General features: G+C 36.0%; 1 protein-coding gene across 4 annotated transcripts; it reads left to right on the forward strand.

The window, feature by feature from the left end:
• Nucleotides 1–868: 868 nt before the first annotated feature.
• LOC137396207 (inactive serine/threonine-protein kinase 19-like) lies at nt 869–17,780 on the forward strand. Of its 4 annotated transcripts, none has more exons than XM_068082377.1 (8): nt 880–1,001; nt 2,540–2,673; nt 6,451–6,566; nt 8,934–9,139; nt 13,794–13,972; nt 15,346–15,513; nt 16,167–16,340; nt 17,093–17,780. In XM_068082377.1, the coding sequence occupies exons 2-8, from the start codon at nt 2,601–2,603 to the stop codon at nt 17,344–17,346; spliced, it is 1,170 nt and encodes a 389-aa protein (XP_067938478.1). In that variant the 5' UTR covers nt 880–1,001; nt 2,540–2,600; the 3' UTR covers nt 17,347–17,780. The 4 variants fall into 4 exon arrangements, with proteins under 4 accessions (XP_067938479.1, XP_067938478.1, XP_067938476.1 ...); XM_068082375.1 differs by having other exon boundaries at nt 980–1,001; nt 2,557–2,673; XM_068082376.1 differs by lacking the exon at nt 880–1,001 and adding an exon at nt 2,397–2,431.
• The last annotated feature ends 508 nt before the right edge of the window (nt 17,781–18,288 follow it).

The following is an 18,288-nucleotide window of genomic DNA, read 5'->3' on the forward strand; positions in this document are numbered from 1 at the left end:
TAGATTGAAAAAATGAATAAAAAAACGAACACAAAAAAGTCATTCGAAATCGTACTCAAACCTCAACGTGGTGCTTGGCAGGCAACAAGTGTTCGAAGGTTTGGGTCTCCAATGTTGTTTTGTTAGAGGTCTGGGCGTGCTATGGGATACTTGGCTAACTTGAGAGGTCAAATATTATAATAAGGCGTTCATTTTAACACAGATTATGATTTCGTGGGCGTATCAGAGTCATTTTTTGGTCTCTTGTGTTATTGACTTTGTTGTGCTCTTTAGCCTCTGTGTAAGCATTTATATAGTTGTTTTTATAGCACCAGTTGATATAAAATTTTGTGCTGATTAATTTGGTATCAAAATCTTGTTGATGTACCTTGTGTTTCATAAGTTATGACAACTTATGTGAACCATTGTCAAATATTAGATTTTACTGAACATTTAATTGGCTAAATTAATTTGTTAGCGAACGAGTTAAATCAAGCATAAAGTTGAGATTTGTAGATTATCATCCACTACCTTTGTCTTCTTTTGAATTTGGCTGGTAATTTAGTCAAGTCATTGGTTGCGTCAGAACTCAAGTCCTTGGTCACATCTTAAATTCAGTTATTGGTTACATCTGAGCTCAAGTCATTGGTTACATATGAAGTCGAACATTATAATAAAGAACATTAAAAATTTCAGTTTCGAATGTTATGAATTGCGATGATTTGGCATAAACTGGAATATTTTTTATTTTAATTATAATAACCATACCAGTGAACAAACTTGTAGAATATGAGTGAAGAATCAGATGAGGCATACATTCTTTATAGCAATGGCGGCAATCCAGTTTCACGGCCAGACCTCCTGTTGTCATTTTCTAAAAGCAATAACCGACACCCTCTTCCTGACAGTTTGGGAGTCGATGCGATAGACAGTATATGGTCAGAGAGATATGCTGCTAATCCTACTTTGTGGAATGGCAGCAAGTTTAGACTTGCTTCAATCACTAAAAATAAGGATGGCAGGTTAGATGAATTGCTTATCCAATGGTAAACATTGACATATTTTGATATTGTCTTCACAGGCATCTCACCTCTCAGTGCGCTGATGTAGCTACACATTTTAAGCATTAATGTTGACCATTTTTATATATGCTCTGAAAGTTTTACATCAGAAAATAAGTTTTTGCAAAGGATGCTGACCCGCTTTGCTTGAAGGCTAATCTGCAACAAAATTCACATTATTCATGTAGTTATTTGGTATCCAATGGTTCACCATGTTTTACTCTGCTGTGTTGAAAGGTGCAAAATATGTTGAAATGTGATTACAAGCTCTTAAAAGCTAAAAAACAAACAGTTAATCGCAGCCATCACAAAAACGCCGCAGGTCGGAATTTCTCTCCAAAACGGCTCATATGGGACGTAACTGAACAAGATGGCTTCTGTTTACACTTTCATGCAACCTCATCCGTCGAGATATTTTCACAAATATACAGTACTTCACGAATTCAATAAAACCATGTCTATTGTCCTTACCTGTCTATTTCATCATCTTTGTAATGCTGTCATTTTGAACACTGATATCTCAAAACCTAGCCTAAAAGGTTTGGTTTGCTTTTTTGTAAACGTATAAAACATTTATTAGTTTTACTTTGCAGAGTAGACTTTGCTGTTTAGAGAAAATAAACAAACCGTTGTAAATGAATGTCGAAGGTGTGTGCTCTCCATCAAATTATTGTAAATTTACTTCAATAATCTTGGTCTATAAAACCAGTGAGATTGATCATAAAAAGGAGTGAAGTTGTGTATGCAAACTAATGTTGCTGCAGTTAGGGTACAGCTCTCAGATTAACAAAAAGTCAAGTTTTTCTTTTTTGTATGCCGAAAGGGGTGAGTTTGGGAAAGTCACGGAATGGATTAGGCAATTTGCATGTATTTTACTTTTCTTATATCGTAAAATCCCTATGTTGTAAACATCCGTGGAACGGATTATTTACGTTGTAGGAGCGCCTACTGTATGTGGAATTGTGTGATGTTGACACGAGAAAGACCTGGAATAACGTTAATTTATCGAGTTCAGTTCAGCATCGTGTGGCTGCTCGTTACAAACTTCGGTTGCTTTGGCTGAAATGTGTGCACTTTCATTTTAAGAAGTTTTAGGAAGTTTCATTTTAATCACTGTGCACTTGCTCCATTAGTATTCTCTTGGTACCTCATAATTTCTGGTGAAATGATCAATTCTAAACATGATTATTAAAGCTGTCACCTTGCTACCTTGACCTCTAGTCTGTTATTACTTCATCAAACCCATGTCATGGTTTAGGTTGTTAATTCCATAGAAAAACTAATTCATTCAACCAAAAACCACGAAAAAATTTGTTTCATAATTTTATCAAATGGTTTCAGAATTGGAAAGTATGTTTGTCCAAGGGCACAATGGTGCTGGGTAAGTCAAAGTAAGTAGAACATAATATGTGAAATTCTATGGCTACAGTATTCGTGTTACAAATTTCATCTATAAACCAATGACTTTCTTTTGTGAATTTCAAACTGAACGCTTTTAGTGTCGTCTGGGATCTAGGTCTTACGGACTATAAAGACTTTCTTGGGACAAATCTGTCTAAGATGGCGAGAGAGCTGCACGAGCGTGGCAGAGCAGACTATGAAAACGCTCAGGCGTACATGGCTGATCCCTTAGGTGATGTGTATGTTGATATCTTTGGTGATGTGTATGTTGATATCTTAGATGATGTGTATGTTAATATCTTAGGTGATGTGTATGTTGATGTCTTAGGTGATGCGTATGTTGATATCTTATGTGGTGTGTATGTTGATATCTTAGGTGATGTGTATATTGTTATCTTAGGTGATGTGTATGTTGGTATCTTAGGTGATGTGTATGTTAATATCTTAGGTGATGTGTTAGTTAATATCTTAGATGATGTGTATGTTGATATCTTAGGTGATGTGTATGCTGATATCCTAGATAAAGTGTGTCAAACGCTATATTTAATTATAAGGAATATAACTAATAATGAATTAATAATATCTTATATTCACACATTGTTTTTTTGGTTCTTAAAAAACTTAATTCTCGTTTGTTTTTTTAATGGTTCTTGAATTAGGTTCGATCGAACCCTAGGGTTCAATAAGTCAATCACTGGGGTTTGTCGGATGTCTAGACAAATACGCGGTCTCTCTAAGACAACAGCAAAAGTCACACCTGTTGGCAAAGTCATGTATTTATGAAAAGATATAGGTATACAGTAGGCGCTCCTATAACGTATACCTCCTATGACGTAAATTCCAGATAACATAAAAAAATTTATGTGAAGTTTTTGCTTCTTACCACGTAAAACATTCTATATGATGTAAAGTGTCAAGTCGGCGAGTTTTCAAAATCGATTTCAATAGTAGTTTATTTTGCCATAATTGCAGGAAAAAAATGCCATGCGTTTAGCGTTATATGTGTTATATATAACTTTCGCGGCACTCTAGTTCGTCGTGAAATATCGTTAAATGTGTCGACAAAAAGGCGAATAGGATAGCTGGCACAATGGTTCATGAATACAAAAGCGATCGATTGGTGCAGGTGTTACAGCGTCGGTCTACTAGTCTTAATGTCTTAATGAGTTGGAGTATCGTCGAAAATTATTTTTTTCCTAATCGTGACACATTAATAGTGATAGACGACGAACAGGTAAAACTAATTTTTATAATAAAAATGTTTTGTTGTTTTGCCTTAATGTAGGCGTACAAAATATTTGTTATTAGCTTTACTTTGCAGAATAGACTGCTGTTCTGAAAAATAAGCAAATTGATGTAAAGGAACGTCGAAAATGTGACGTCCATGTCAACATGTTGTAACTTTACCGCAATCATGGTTTATAAAACCAGTGATATTGATCATAAAAAGGAGAAAAGTTGTTGATGCAAACCAATAATTTTGCAGTTACGGTACAGCCCACAAATTAATTAAGTCAAGTAAAGTTTTTTTTTTGCATGGCCCAAAGGGGTGAGTTTGGAAAGGTCTTGGAACGGATTAGGCAATTTATGTACATGCATTTTACTGTTCTTATAACACAGATTCCCTATATCATAAACATTCCTGGAACAAATTATTTACGTTATAGGATCATCTACTGTAGTTTGCTGTGAGTTCATGCATTATATTATATAATAATATAATAATGATAATGCACAGTTCACTTTGTGTATCAGTAAAACATGCTTTTCCTGAATGTGAAAAAAATTATGTTTTATTTTTTAATCAAGGAGATTTCGGTGAAATTGTATATGAAACAACTGGCTTTTAGTACATCCAACAAGGTTAAAGGTTGACTCGCAGCAAAATTCACATTACAGTTATTTGATATCAAAAGATTCACCATGTCTTACTTTGTTGTGTTGTAGGTGCCAAATATGTGGAAATGTGATTAAAAGCTCTTAAAAGCTAAAAAGCGAACCGAACCGTTAATCGCAGCCACGCGAAACCGCCGTAGTTTGGATTCTCTTTCCAAAACGGCTCAAATGGGACGTAGTTGTGGGAGATGGTTTTTGTTTACACTTTCATGCACCCTCATTCGTCGAAATATATTCACAAATATACTTCACGCATTCAATAAAGCCATGTCTATTGTCCTTACGTGTCTATTTCATCATCATTGTAATGCTGTCACTTTTAGCAGTGATATCTTATAACTTACCATAAAAATTCTTTAATTTTTAACCTTATCTCGAAGGAGTACATATCATTGGCTGATAATCAAGATGAGCCTGTTGGTCACCTGTGATAATCGAAAAGTGCTGCAAAAATTATTTGCGAAGCACTGGGTCACATGATCAGATTACGACTTGACAATTAGATCAAGCCGAAACAAAACTGTAAAGTAGCGAGCATCTATATTTGATACGGGGTCTTCGGTAAAACCCGAAGTGTTTGTCATAAACTAGTGCTACGATAAGTTTTATTTTGAGCTTTTTATTGGCCTTTCAATTCACATGAGAACATCACGTGACAAGACATTAATCAAACTCTCATGACAACGTCAGAGAAATAAACGGATTACAATTTATGGCGGCTTTTCGTTTTTGAGCTTTTAAGAGCTTGTAATCACATTTCCACATATTTTGCACCTACAACACAACAGAGTAAGACATGGTGAATCTTTTGATACCAAATAACTGTAATGTGAATTTTGTTGCAAGTCAACCTATAAGAACACTGCTATAGATAAAAGGATATTTAGCCTACCTCATACTAGTAGTTACTAGATGATATAAGTCAAGCTATTTTATATTCACTTGAGTATGATCAGAGTTTTTATCTTTTGAACAAAGTCTTGAGTGAACTCCCAAAACTGCTGAATATTTACATAATTATAGTGATTACTTATATAGTCATAATTTTTACTTCGCTTTATTATTTTTTTGAGTTGTCTATTGTACTCGCTAGCATTATTTAGAGAAATCGTGTTTTTGAGGACATAACTCTGAAACATTTTTGACAGTTGTGTGTTCCATTCAACTTAAGAGTTCATGTGTAGCTACATACATAATGTATTACAATAATTATAAACGGTACACTATCCTTTATTTTAGTTTTCATGTAAAATTTTATGTACATGTATTAGGTTACACACACTATCATCCTATCATGGTTGCTAGTATGTTTATTTGAGTCATAAATTTGATTCTTATGCTGTTCCTGATAGTTGAAAGTTTATTACCTGTTCACCAAATGCCTGGGTAAAGTATATAAGTTACTGTTTAGTGAACGATCTGCAAGTGTACTGTACTCGATCGCTTACTAAAATACTAATTTGAGAATTGTTTCTGCTTCCATTTTGAAGAGAAGACAACTGGTTATTCTGCAACAAATTGATTTATTGGTGTTCTTTTACTTAGTATAAAAGTTTATCAGAAACCATAATGTTCATTGAGTTTTGATTGAATTTTAAAAAGCAGAGGTCATGGAATTGAGTACAACATCTGGTAACTAGAGCTCTATTGAAAATGTTCTGTAGTGTAACTATAGCTCAACTGAAGGTGTATGGTAGTGTAACTATAGCTTTACTGAAGGTGTACTGTAGTGTAACTATAGCTCTACTGAAGATATCCTGTAGTGTAACTATAGCTTTACTGAAGGTTTACTGTAGTGTAACTATAGCTCTACTGAAGATGTACTGTAGTGTAACTATAGCTCAACTGAAGGTGTACTGTAGTGTAACCATAGCTTTACTGAATGTGTACTGTAGTGTGACTATAGCTTTACTGGAGATGTACTCTAGTGGAACTATAGCTTCATTGAAGATGTACTGTAATGTAACTATAGCTCTACTGAAGATGTCCTGTAGTGTGACTATAGCTGTACTATGTACTGTAATGTAACTATAGCTCGACTAACGCTGTACTGTAGTGTAACTAGGGCATGCTGGATGAAGAAGGATTTCAACTTGTTTTTCTCGGTTTAAAGGCGTTGGCTCTCTGCTACTTACCAGTGATGATCAGATAGTTTTGCTGAAGAGAAGCATGTCTTGTGCTGAAGCACCAGGACTCTATGATATACCAGGGGGGCACCCTGAGCCACAGGTTAGTTGGAGACATTGAACTTGAGATGAAAAACTGGTCATGGAGACCGAGCAGTTCTTGGCTTTGATCGTATATCGATTACTAATAGACTATTAATGGTGCGCTGTAAGGTTACCGTGTTTGCGGGAAACTCGTATACTTCTCCACAAGTTAGTATGCTCTAACTTTGTTATGACATGATATCAGAGCTTGGCTTAATGCCAGTACTATTCCTTAGTTGAAGGGGTGGACATACAGAGACTAAATCGAAGCTTTGAAAGTGCGTATATATCAGCCGAAGCCATCAGTTTGTAAGGAACAATGGCTGGGGTCAAAATCTAATTCAGGAAATCGTCGATGTTATAGCCATTTCCTGTTTTATTGTTGCATGATTCTAGTTGTATTTTTAATGACAATTAAATCATTGGTAAAAAATTAAAGTGAATATTGAATCTGTTAATAATATGTTATCTAATCAAGAGTGACCTTCGGTTGAATTTGGCTGATTTAAACTGTTTACTATAGCCATTCAGTTGCAAGCCTTTGACTTCGATTACTTGAACTTCTTTTCTCAAATCGATGTTCCATTCGGTTGCTCCTCTCTCTTAGCAGTAGTTTAGCTGGATATTATTTAAGGAAAACATTGTAAAGTTTTCATGCATAATTTGCCTCTTCTCAAAGCCAGGTTTGTGTGATAATTTAACAACTTTTTGACAGCTCAGTCGAAGTTTAACAGTGATCATGAAAGTTATCATGCCCACAATTGCGTATACATATTTATTAATGACTTTTGTATCGAACTTTTTCAAATATTGACCTAGTTTGATATGGAAGCCTGTTGCGTTATCAGTATCCCGACAGTTTACAATTCCTGGTACTGAAGAGAATAATGCACTTTTCCATGTGCGCATTCAAATTCACTGACAAAGAGTGGACAACTCCAAATATAACAAAATTTCTTTCATAGAACCAACTAGTTTAAAGTACATTATTAAAGTGACTACTTACAAATTACAAGTTTTGCAAATCTTTTTCTGTTTTCATGGAAGTTGGTCGATGGTTGTCAATTCCATACTAGGCCATCACTTAAATATACCTCTTCCACTGCTAGTACTTGATGATGACTCACCCTTCGATGGGGAATGAGTCAGGAAATATTATCGGTGAAGTTCAAATACGTTTAAAGGGTCACTCGCATCGAATTTTACAGATTGACTTGCAACAAAATTCACATTACAGTTATTTGGTATTAAAAGATTCACCATATTTTGCTGTGTTGTAGGTGCCAAATATGTGGGAATGTGATTACAAGCTCTTAAAAGCTCAAAAACGAACAGTTAATCGCAGCCACACGAGACCGTCGTAGTTTGGATTCTCTTTCCAAAATGGCTCAAATGTGACGTAGCTGTTGTAGATGGTTTCTGTTTACACTTTCATGCAACCTTATTCGTCGAAATATTTTCACAAATATACTTCACGCATTCAATAAAACCAGGTCTATTGTTCTTATGCGTCTATTCTATCGTCATTGTAATGCTGTCACTTTTAGCAGTGATATCTTATAATTTACCGTAAAAATTCGTTTAATTTTTTAGCTTTAGCTTGAAGGAGTACATATCATTGTCTGATAATCATGACGAGCCTGTTGGTCACTTGTGATAATCGAAAAGTGCTGCAGAAATTATTTGCGAAGTATTGGGTCACATGATCAGATTACGACTTGCCGATTAGACCAAACCGAAACAAAACTGTAAAGTAGCGAGCATCTATATTTGATACGGGATCTTCGGTAAAACCCGAATTGTTTGTCATAAACTAGTGCTACGATAAGTTTTATATTGAGCTTTTTATTGGCCTTTCAATTCACGTGAGAACATACGTGACAAGACAATAAATAAATTTCATGACTACGCCAGAGAAATAAAGAGATTCCAATCTACGGCGGCTTTTCGTTTTTGAGCTTTTAAGAGCTTTTAATCACATTCTCACCTATTTGGCACCTTTAACACAACAGAGTAAGACATGGTGAATCTTTTGATACCAAATAACTGTAATGTGAATTTTGTTGCAAGTCAACCTTTAAAGTTTAATCTGAGTGACCTTTAACAATTGAAACAATCATGAAGCCGAAGCATTCTCATAAGACTCATTTGTTCCTAGGATAAAAGTGTCTAGTTAAGCCTTAGTACCTAAACTGACTGCTTGCTCACTCAGTCACGGATTCTCAGCCTACTCATCTACCGGTAAAACCACTAAGTGACAGCTCTCTCCTTGCAATGTGACCCACTCACTTCCCAATAACAATGTTAAGTGTTTCACCCACCGCTGGTGCTGTGGATCATCCAGCAAAGAGCTCTAGTCAGCTCATCAGCTCTCATTATTTCGCAGGAGATCATGGGTAAAGTGAGCATCAGAAATGCTGATTATTCCTTGTTCACCGAAGATGTCATCAGAGAGGAAGTATTCTCTTCTATACTGCGAGAGATTCATGATGAGGTGAATTTACCTGCGGTATCTCTTGACCAACCACTCCTCCTTGGTGTTGCCATTAACACACTCAGCGGAGGAAGACCCAGCTCTGAATTTATCATCAGGTATGCGAAGCTGTTGATGCTTGCAGCCATTTGTTTTAAAGGTTGACTTGCAACAAAATTCACATTACCGTTATTTGGTATGAAAAGATTCACTATGTCTTACTCTGTTGTGTTGTAGGTGCAAAATCTGTGGAAAGGTGATTACAAGCTCTTAAAAGCTCAAAAATGAACAGAAAATCGCAGCCACACGAGACCGACGTAGTTTGGATTCCCTTTCCAAAACGGCTCAAATGTGATGTAGTTGTGAGAGATGGTTTCTGTTTACACTTTCTTGCAACCTTATTCGTCGAAATATTTTCACAAATATACTTCACGCATTCAATAAAACTATGTCTATTGATCTTACGCGTCTGTTTTATTGTCATCGTAATGCTGTCACTTTTAGCACTGATATCTTATAACTTACCGTAAAAAGTCGTTAAATTTTTTAACCTTACCTCGAATAAGTACATATCATTGTCTGATAATCATGACGAGCCTGCTGGTCACCTGTGATAATCGAAAGGTGCTGCAAAAATTATTTGCGAAGTATTGGGTCACATGATCAGATTACTACTTGGCTATTGAATAATGCCGAAACAAAACTGTAAAGTAGCGAGCATCTATATTTGACACGGGGTCTTCGGTAAAACCCGAAGTGTTTGTCATAAACTAGTACTACTATAAGTTTTGTATTGAGCTTTGTATTGGCCTTTTAATTCACGTGAGAACATACGTGACAAGACGATAACCAAATTTCGTGGTTACGTCATCGCAATAAAGATATTCCAATCTACGGTGGCTTTTCGTTTTTGAGCTTTTAAGAGCTTGTAATCACATTTCCACATATTTGGCACCTACAACACAACAGAGTAAGACATGGTGAATCTTTTGATACCAAATAACTGTAATGTGAATTTTGTTGCAAGTCAACCTTTAAGCTTTTCTAGTACTGTACATGTATACTTTTATAATGAATCTGGGTACGCTTGGCGGTAATATTATAATAATGTTATATGTAATAATATTATACGAGTATGCTTGGCAGTCCTATGCACTGTGAGAGACAGTAATGAGTAACCAGTATGTGCATGATCAATTTGTGAATTGGCTAGGCAGCTGAGTGGTTACCCGAGTTCAATTTTCATGCAAGGCAATATTTCCTAACACACCTAGCGTGGCTTCAAACGGACAGATGGATGCTGCTCTTATTATAGTAAAGATTGAGGCATGTGATTTGACTGAAGTATTTTATTGGTTAAACACGAGTTGTATTGAGGAACCATGTTGAGGTATTAGATTGTACCGCAGGCCATGGATAGGATGGTGTGGCAATGAGCAACAGGTAGTGAGAAATACTACAGACTCACTCACTCTCATATAATCTCCGGAATAAGTGTTTTACAGAAGGGATGGACAAGAGGGGCCTTCGCTACCATCAATATGTGTCCATATCGCTAACAAAGCTATAAATAATAATAATATAATTTCATCATTGGTCAATAAGACCAATTAGTAGTACTTAAGTTACCTATAACAAGTATTTATAAGTGTTATAAATGCTTGTTATAGGTAGCAAAGTCATTATTATTAGGATATGTTTAATTAACCATAATATCCTATTAATAGGATATTATTATTCAGCTGCAGTAGGATATTGTTATTGTACTAGATAGCAGTTAGACTGTTAACTAGTACAATAATATTATCTAGTTGAATAACAACATCTCTATCTTTAGTTTTCCCATTTTAGAACAAGTTTAACTGGGGAGGAGGTTGTAAAGTTATATCACGAAGGAAGCCAGTTGGAGGCAGATGAATCCACTGACATTAAGCTTGTTCCGCATAGCCAGATTCCTACTCTCAGAGACTCAACGTTGTGGAGTGTCCTTGCACCCAGTGCGAAAGGCTGTTTTCTCTTATATGTAGACTACCTCAATTCCTTGTAAACTTCACTTATACTTCCCTTGGTAGTCAGTTTTATTATACCATTCCAACTGTGATTCAGAATGTTTATCTCATAATTTTAATGTGCTCAAACTGCGAGTGTTTTCTGTTTCAACAATCAGCTGCGACAGCTTCTTTTGCTCGCATAACATTGTACATTCAACCGTTTGCTGGTCTGTTGTCTTTCGTTCTGCTCTCTAAGCAGTGTGCATTGATCCTTCGGGTAGCTGATTGCCAACAGAGATGAGTTAGTAAATATCATTCATGTAGCATTGCTGTTCAGTTTTGTAGATATCGTAAAACTAAGTGCTATCAGTACCTCTGCCTGTTTGTGAAACTCTGTTTTACAGTTTTCCCATTTGTTTTTTATAAACAAAGCTATTTTTCATGTTGTAGTTAACAGTGACATTTTCCAAGAATTTTATAATTTGTTTGCCTATATGATATAAATTTTCTATGACAACTTTACATGCCATTCAGGGCCATCCAACATCTGGCTTTTTTATGTGTGCAATTTTATCTCTTTTTTTGCAGAATTATTAAACCATTTAGCTCAGGTTGCAATAAAAATAGCGCTTGTAACCAAGTCCTTTTTCAAGCTTTTAACAAGCACAATAGACAAGTATGTGTCATTTTATTTATAGGTAAGCTAAACATGCATAGTTGGTCATAGTTAGAGAATAAGAGAAAGTTGGTGTAATGGTATCAGTTTTTTTCGATATGGGAATCGTCCTGCCGCGGAGTTTGTCGAACCTTTTCGTTGCAGTTGACGATAATCTCTTACACAGTACGGTATGTACTATTTACATGCTTGAGGACGATATTGCGTGAAGCCTGAATGCGATTCGCATTTTCCACATCGATGGTATAAACTGCATGCGCGGTTTAGTTCCGGTTCATGCCGCGGAAGTTGCCCGAAGAACTGCGTGTATTTTTAGTAGTATTACTGCTGTACAGACGTTTATCAAATGTGTTGCTACATAAGCTACAATTCAATTAAATTGATAGCATCATATATTGCTTTATATATGTATTTTATTTTGCATCATTTTCCGTGTAGGCACCTCAATTCATGCTTTTTAATGCCCATTATCACGAAAGCTTGTCAAATAACTCTACGCAGGGCTGTCACCATTACAAAGATCACAACTGTGCATTGATAAGTACTCATTAATGCCCAGATGTAAATGTATTGCATTTGCAGTAAACTTTTGCCTGGGTATCTATATACAGTAGTTGCATTATGTTGCTTTAACAGTATCAGTAGGGGATCAGTATTAAGCATGTCACAGTCTTGCAGTATAATTGCATTGCGTATTTTTACTACTCCCAGTCTGCAGTGTACATACAGTACAACTATTTTCTATATTTGTGCAGTAAGCAGTATTGGTGAAGTAGCAGTATTGCCTGCTAGGGCAATGGGAGTATTGCCTACCAGTGTAGTGGCAGTATTTCCTGCTGATGCAGTGGTAGTATTATTGCCTACTGGTGCAGTGACAGTATTGCCTAATGGTGCAGTGACAGTATTACCTACTTGTGCAGTGGCAGTATTGCTTACTGCACAATGTGCAGTGCTGGATGCAGTAGCAACTTTAGTATTTTTCTGTTGTCTGAATCCAAGCCATAAACTGAAAATAGATATAGTTTTTTATGCTTTTTTATTTGAACTGATAGCATTGATTTTTGATTGTGCCTGCTAAAGTAAATGAGACTGGCTCAACAGGTTGAACAAACTTTGAGTTAGAATTTGAATTTGAGAATTAGAGTAATTTGTTTGCTGGTTTCATTTCAATGCTGGCAGACAATCCAAAATATTTAAGTTTTGTAATAGCTCCCTGGTTTCCACAATGAATAGTAATGAATTAAGAGACAAATCATTCCTTGATAATTTAATAATAAATCTCTATATTTCATTATTGTTCGATTTACAATGTGCAAATTGTTGTAAACTTTGACTTTGGAAAACCTTTTCATTTGTGGCAAGGCATCTGAATAACCGTAATGACTTTTTACTGCTGCGCTGTAAGGTTGACTTAGAATGTGTTTACATAAAAATGCATAGAGACTCATTGAAGGTTTGCGTCAATTTTATAAAATCTTGGACCTTTTTCAACATCGCTACCAGTTTTCTCAGTGATAGTCACTAATGTAAATAGTGCTGCAAATTTTGCCTAGTTTAAGCAATTTGCTATTGTTTCAAATCTGTCATGCTATTATAGAACATGAAAACGGGGTGCATCAGGTTTGAGTAGAGCTGAGTAAATCACATAGGGTAAGTCACGAAGCCTTTGAAAATCTCAACAAAATTTTTAATAAAGTTTAAAGCAGTTTTGCATATACAAATGGAGAGCTTGAAACGTGCTGAACCACAATTAAGGATGCATTTATTCTGACGATTCAAGATAGAAAAAACATTGAAATTATGGTGTCGCCGCCTAGTTTGTTGCACCAACTGTTGCTACGTCACATGATATATTATGGCTGCACAGATAAAGCCAAAGCTGCTGATTAAATATTTCTAAATTTGTTGGGAAAAGAACATCCTTTTAAAGACAGTTTGGGATCAATAATATATTTATTTAATTAACATGACATCTGGTGTCGCACTTATCATGTCGACTATTAATAAGCACCATATATCACAATACACTATACACATGCACATCACCATATGTCATAAAGGAGTCATGACGCTATGTCTATTTTTAGTAGTTGCTGTTACCTGTAGATGTGGTATGCTGAAGCGGAAGCTGAAAGCTAACATAGAACAAGCATTGGTTGCAAAAAGAAAATCTGAAGAAGAAAAGCTTGATATATTGTTTTCGTTTTCTGGTACAGTTCGGCCGACAAGTGTCGCTGAGTGCTTGCATTATATCCGAGGCCTCGTTGATTGGAGGAAGTTTTTAGGTTAGTGTTTCTACAGCTTATTATGTCTTTTAAGAATATATTCTAATGGCAGTACATGGAGTACACTTAATTATCTACATATGAATAACAGCAGTTAAATTTGTAAACAAAATGATCAATTATAAAATTTTATCGACTTGCCACAAAAAAGTTTCACACACTTTTGTTAGCTTTTGCCATATTTGTCAAGAACTGAAGCTTATTCCTCCATGATTGTATGTTGAAGTGTCTTCTGTATCTTCTGAAGTGTTGAAATATCTACGTGTGACAAAATTCAACTTTGGAGTTATCTGTTTTCTCACCTAAATTTTTTGCTGACTTTTTGAATAACTTTGAAACACGTTTTCAAGAGTCACATTTCTTTTTGCTGTTGGAACTATAATGTATGCATGGTAAGAAACCACACCCCAGGAATGAAAACTGCGCTTCACATTGGATTTTAACTCACAAAGATTGCGACCGCAAGTTTGTAAACACGCGCGCCTAATTGCAAGGCGAAGTCGTTCTTACCATTCCTATCACTCTTACCATATACTGTATACCCTTTTAGCGATTGCTCCCGCCAAATTAGTAATTAATGCAGTGCGCCCAAGGGTTGTGATGCCCCTGTCGTAAGATTTTTTCGCCTTACTCTCTGAAACACGAGGCTTTTTCGTCCATATCATACTAGGGCAAATCTGTTTTTCGCTATACAATGTGAACGAAAGTTTTTCTCAAAATTAAAATTTGGCAGTCGGTGTATTGATTACGACGAAAATGGCGATATGCTATTCGCTGAAATCCCTTCCACAACGTATGAAAAAGATATACGACGCTCGTTATCTCAGTTCAGCGTTATAAGTTATAGTAAAAAGAAATTCGCAAACGGATGAGTGATAAAATAAAGCCTATAGCAAAGTTGATGTTTAGTTTAGTAAAATATGTGCTAAAACTTACCTTCAAGTTTGTGTTTAGTAAGCTGAATTCATTCAAGTTATTGTAAATTCAACGTTTATATTATACGTCTGTTTCGAAGGTGATAACTCCTCACGGTACGTACTGCACATAGTACATTGTAATATTACATTTTCTTGCAGATCATAACCACTAAATACATTAAAGTTAATGTAGGTAACTACAGTAACACACTTACATTTAAGCACCTTTACAGTTGTTTTATCTTTTCTCCCTAATTTATTCCCACTGCACAAAACACTTTTTTCATGATATGAAGTTTGAAAGTGAGAATGTTAACTGACGTTATATGTTAATGTTTAAATGTTAAATAAAAATAAGTTTTCTGTGCAAAGACTTTTTTACTACCGGGCATTCAGTAGTATTGCATATGTAAGGCTTTGTAGTAGTGCCTTTAGCTATTATAATATCTTCAATAGACAGGTTCCCTCCGGTTGTCCTTAAGAGTCAGATCTACGCTCTCTTCACTGATCACACTCTGATCGATAGTCAGGTTAATCAACTTCGGTTCCAGGGCAAAATAATCTTCATCAAGCTAGACCTGGGAACTTATGGGATAGTCGACAAGGAGCAGTACCTTCAAACAGGTAATGTGGGGTATATAAAAATTCATAGGCATCTCCGTGACACCAACTGAAGCTTGATTGGTTAATAAAGACCTTGTTTTATTTGTAAAGCCTAGTTTGCTAGTTGCATGAGTACAAACACAGGTAATCTGATTGATAAAGGCTTATTGTTTTACATGTAAAAAACTGACTCAAAAGACTTATGATATGTTGCTTAATTAAAAATTCACTGCAGTTTTGGAATGATATGTTTTGGAATGACATGATAGGCTTATCATATCATCTGGTTTCAAACCAGGTTTTTGTCAGGTATGAAAACTTAACAAATCAAATTCTAAATAAGACTTGAATTCATCAGGCTTTCGTTTTTGTAAAGCTGATGAATCAAAGTCTTATTCATCAGGTCAGAGTGCCAAGGCTATGCGTAAGCATGCTGCTGGCTTTACCTTCATATTCCATTTTGAGCTTCTCGCGTATTCATGGAGACTACAGAGTTTTGGTTAGACTAATATGGTGATCCTAATGAAATCATAACTGGATAAGCTGTGACTATCTTAAAGTAAAAGCTTTCTTATAGGTTAGAAAGAATAAACGCTGCGAGTCCCTTCTCTCTCTTATGCTCATCACAGCACCTGTCAGTGCTGTAACGTCAGGTTTTCAGGTTTGTGTTACAGTGCGGAAGCAAATCGATGACGATGAGCTCAGTAAATGTGTCGGGGATGACTTTATTGACTTCTGCATCAAAGATGAGCTGAATGTGGAAATCACGTCAAAACAATTACACTCTTGTCTTGGTGCTCATGTGACGGAGTTGGTCAGGGCCGGCTATTTGACGTCAGAGGTTACGGGTGAGCCTTATAATGGTCTGGCTTTTTTTACGGGTGAGCCTTATAATGGGCTGGTTTTATGAACCTAATTGCGCTTTGGAAAAGTGTGTGTGTGTGTGTGTGAACAAAAGTCTGTGTGATCCTCGAAGATCGAGTTTGATGTTTGCTTAGCTTACTGCAAGATAGACCCTGTGTGCGTGTTTTTTAAGAACATTGTTGTACAAGCAATGTCTCTGTGATTTTGGCTAGACATGTCTGAGTTCAGTGCAAAGGGAACCTCGACGACTGTAGACATGCCCATATACAGAGAGCAATTTAAAGCTGGATGGTATTCCTGTCACCTCCAGTGGTCTTTTTGGGACTGAAACACCAACCTGTTGTTAGCGAGTCAGGCGTTCTATACCACTAGGTCACGGCTGCTCTCACAAGTAGCAGAAAGTAGTAGTTCGAACAAGCATCTTAAGAAATTGGAAAATGTTATGAGCGAGATATTGCAGTAATGACTTTCCGCAAAGTTAATAAAATTGATAAGGCAATTTGATGCAAATGGTAGTAAAACTGTATGTGAGGATGCGTGCTCCGTAGATGGCAATTTTCTTTCTAGTCTGGTTTCTGCTTGTTATATTTTGCAAGACATTATTTTATTCGTAATAAATGATGTGGGAAAGCATATTGTATATACTCAGATGACTCCATAAATGTGGTGTTTTCAGGTAGTCATACGTTTTAGTGTTTTAGCTAAATCTCTTTACAATTAAGGTTATGTGTTGCAGGTGTGTACTATCTTTCTATACCCCATGCATCACTCTTCCTTCGCGCCTTCAATGATGGCCTTGCCTTTATCAGATCACTCATACGAAAAGCCAAGTTTAAGGAAATACTTCTATCTGGTTTGCTTGAGAAAGAAAGCAGAAAAACTGATAAATTTGGAATGACATATTATTGTTTAGCGTTAATTGGGTCAGAGGAAGTAAAGACAGTAGCTACAACCTCAGGCCCATTACTTCGCTACATTGCTGAGAGCTAAGGCTTAGTATCTCAGATTAGTTGGTGCTATGGATTTAGTTTGGCTTTGTGCTCAGTGACCTCACCATTACGTTTATATGTGTATATATTATGGGGCAAGCGTGTTTGTTCAATAGATTCTATATATATTACTCGTTATATGGAATTTTTCTACCACAGCTTTACTCGTAGTACATATTGGTGAAGATTGTTCTACCATAATTGTTTGTTGAATCGAAAAGTGTGACAAAGTTCAATTTTGGAGTTGTCGGTTCTTTCTTTGTAATTTTTGCTGAAACCTCTGAATGGCTTTAAAACACATTTTAAAAGTCACCTCTTTTTTGCATTGGAACTATAATGTATGTATGGTAAGAAACCACACTCCACATTATATCTGTAACACCTGAAGTTTTTCAGGTCTATAGCAGTGCAAATACATACGCCGAAATATTTGGACGGTCTGAGCAGCTCATAATGATAACTGGTTGTACAGATGATACCACACAGTATTACTGTAGTAGATATTCACTAGAACAGGGGTTAATGAATGCACATTGCATCTGTGAAACACCGGACTTGATGATCCTAGGCTGTAAAATAATAAACCAGTTACATGATTGGTTAAGTACTGAATTCAGAAGCACAATGTTCAGTGAGTGCAAAGACAATATTTCCTATGACGAAAGGGTACTAAGTCAATGAGATGGCATTGCAAGTCAGGATATTAGACAGATTAGTCGTCATATTTACATCTAGGAAGCTGCAAACAAAATACATGACACTCTGATAATAGTTTTCAATACCATTTGGTGCCACATGTTTTGATAAAAGCTTCACTAAATAGAAAACACTCATAGAAATACTCCATTATACTACTAGTTCATACAACACTTGAAGCAGCTATTATATTCTCATCTGGTCAAAAATTCACGCAGTACGAACAGACAATTGTTAGCAATTGTTT

Source organism: Watersipora subatra, chromosome 5 (genome assembly GCF_963576615.1).
Source record: "Watersipora subatra chromosome 5, tzWatSuba1.1, whole genome shotgun sequence".
Lineage (NCBI taxonomy): Eukaryota > Metazoa > Bryozoa > Gymnolaemata > Cheilostomatida > Watersiporidae > Watersipora > Watersipora subatra.

What these genes read in the sequence shown, in the direction of transcription:
- LOC137396207 (XM_068082376.1), top strand. Translation starts at nt 2,412, where the DNA reads ATGGTGCTGGGTAAGTCAAA. An exon ending in ATGGTGCTGGGTAAGTCAAA is followed by an intron (nt 2,432 to 2,539) that starts GTAAGTAGAACA and finishes GAACGCTTTTAG; the next exon opens with TGTCGTCTGGGATCTAGGTC. An exon ending in TGATTGGAGGAAGTTTTTAG is followed by an intron (nt 13,973 to 15,345) that starts GTTAGTGTTTCT and finishes TATCTTCAATAG; the next exon opens with ACAGGTTCCCTCCGGTTGTC.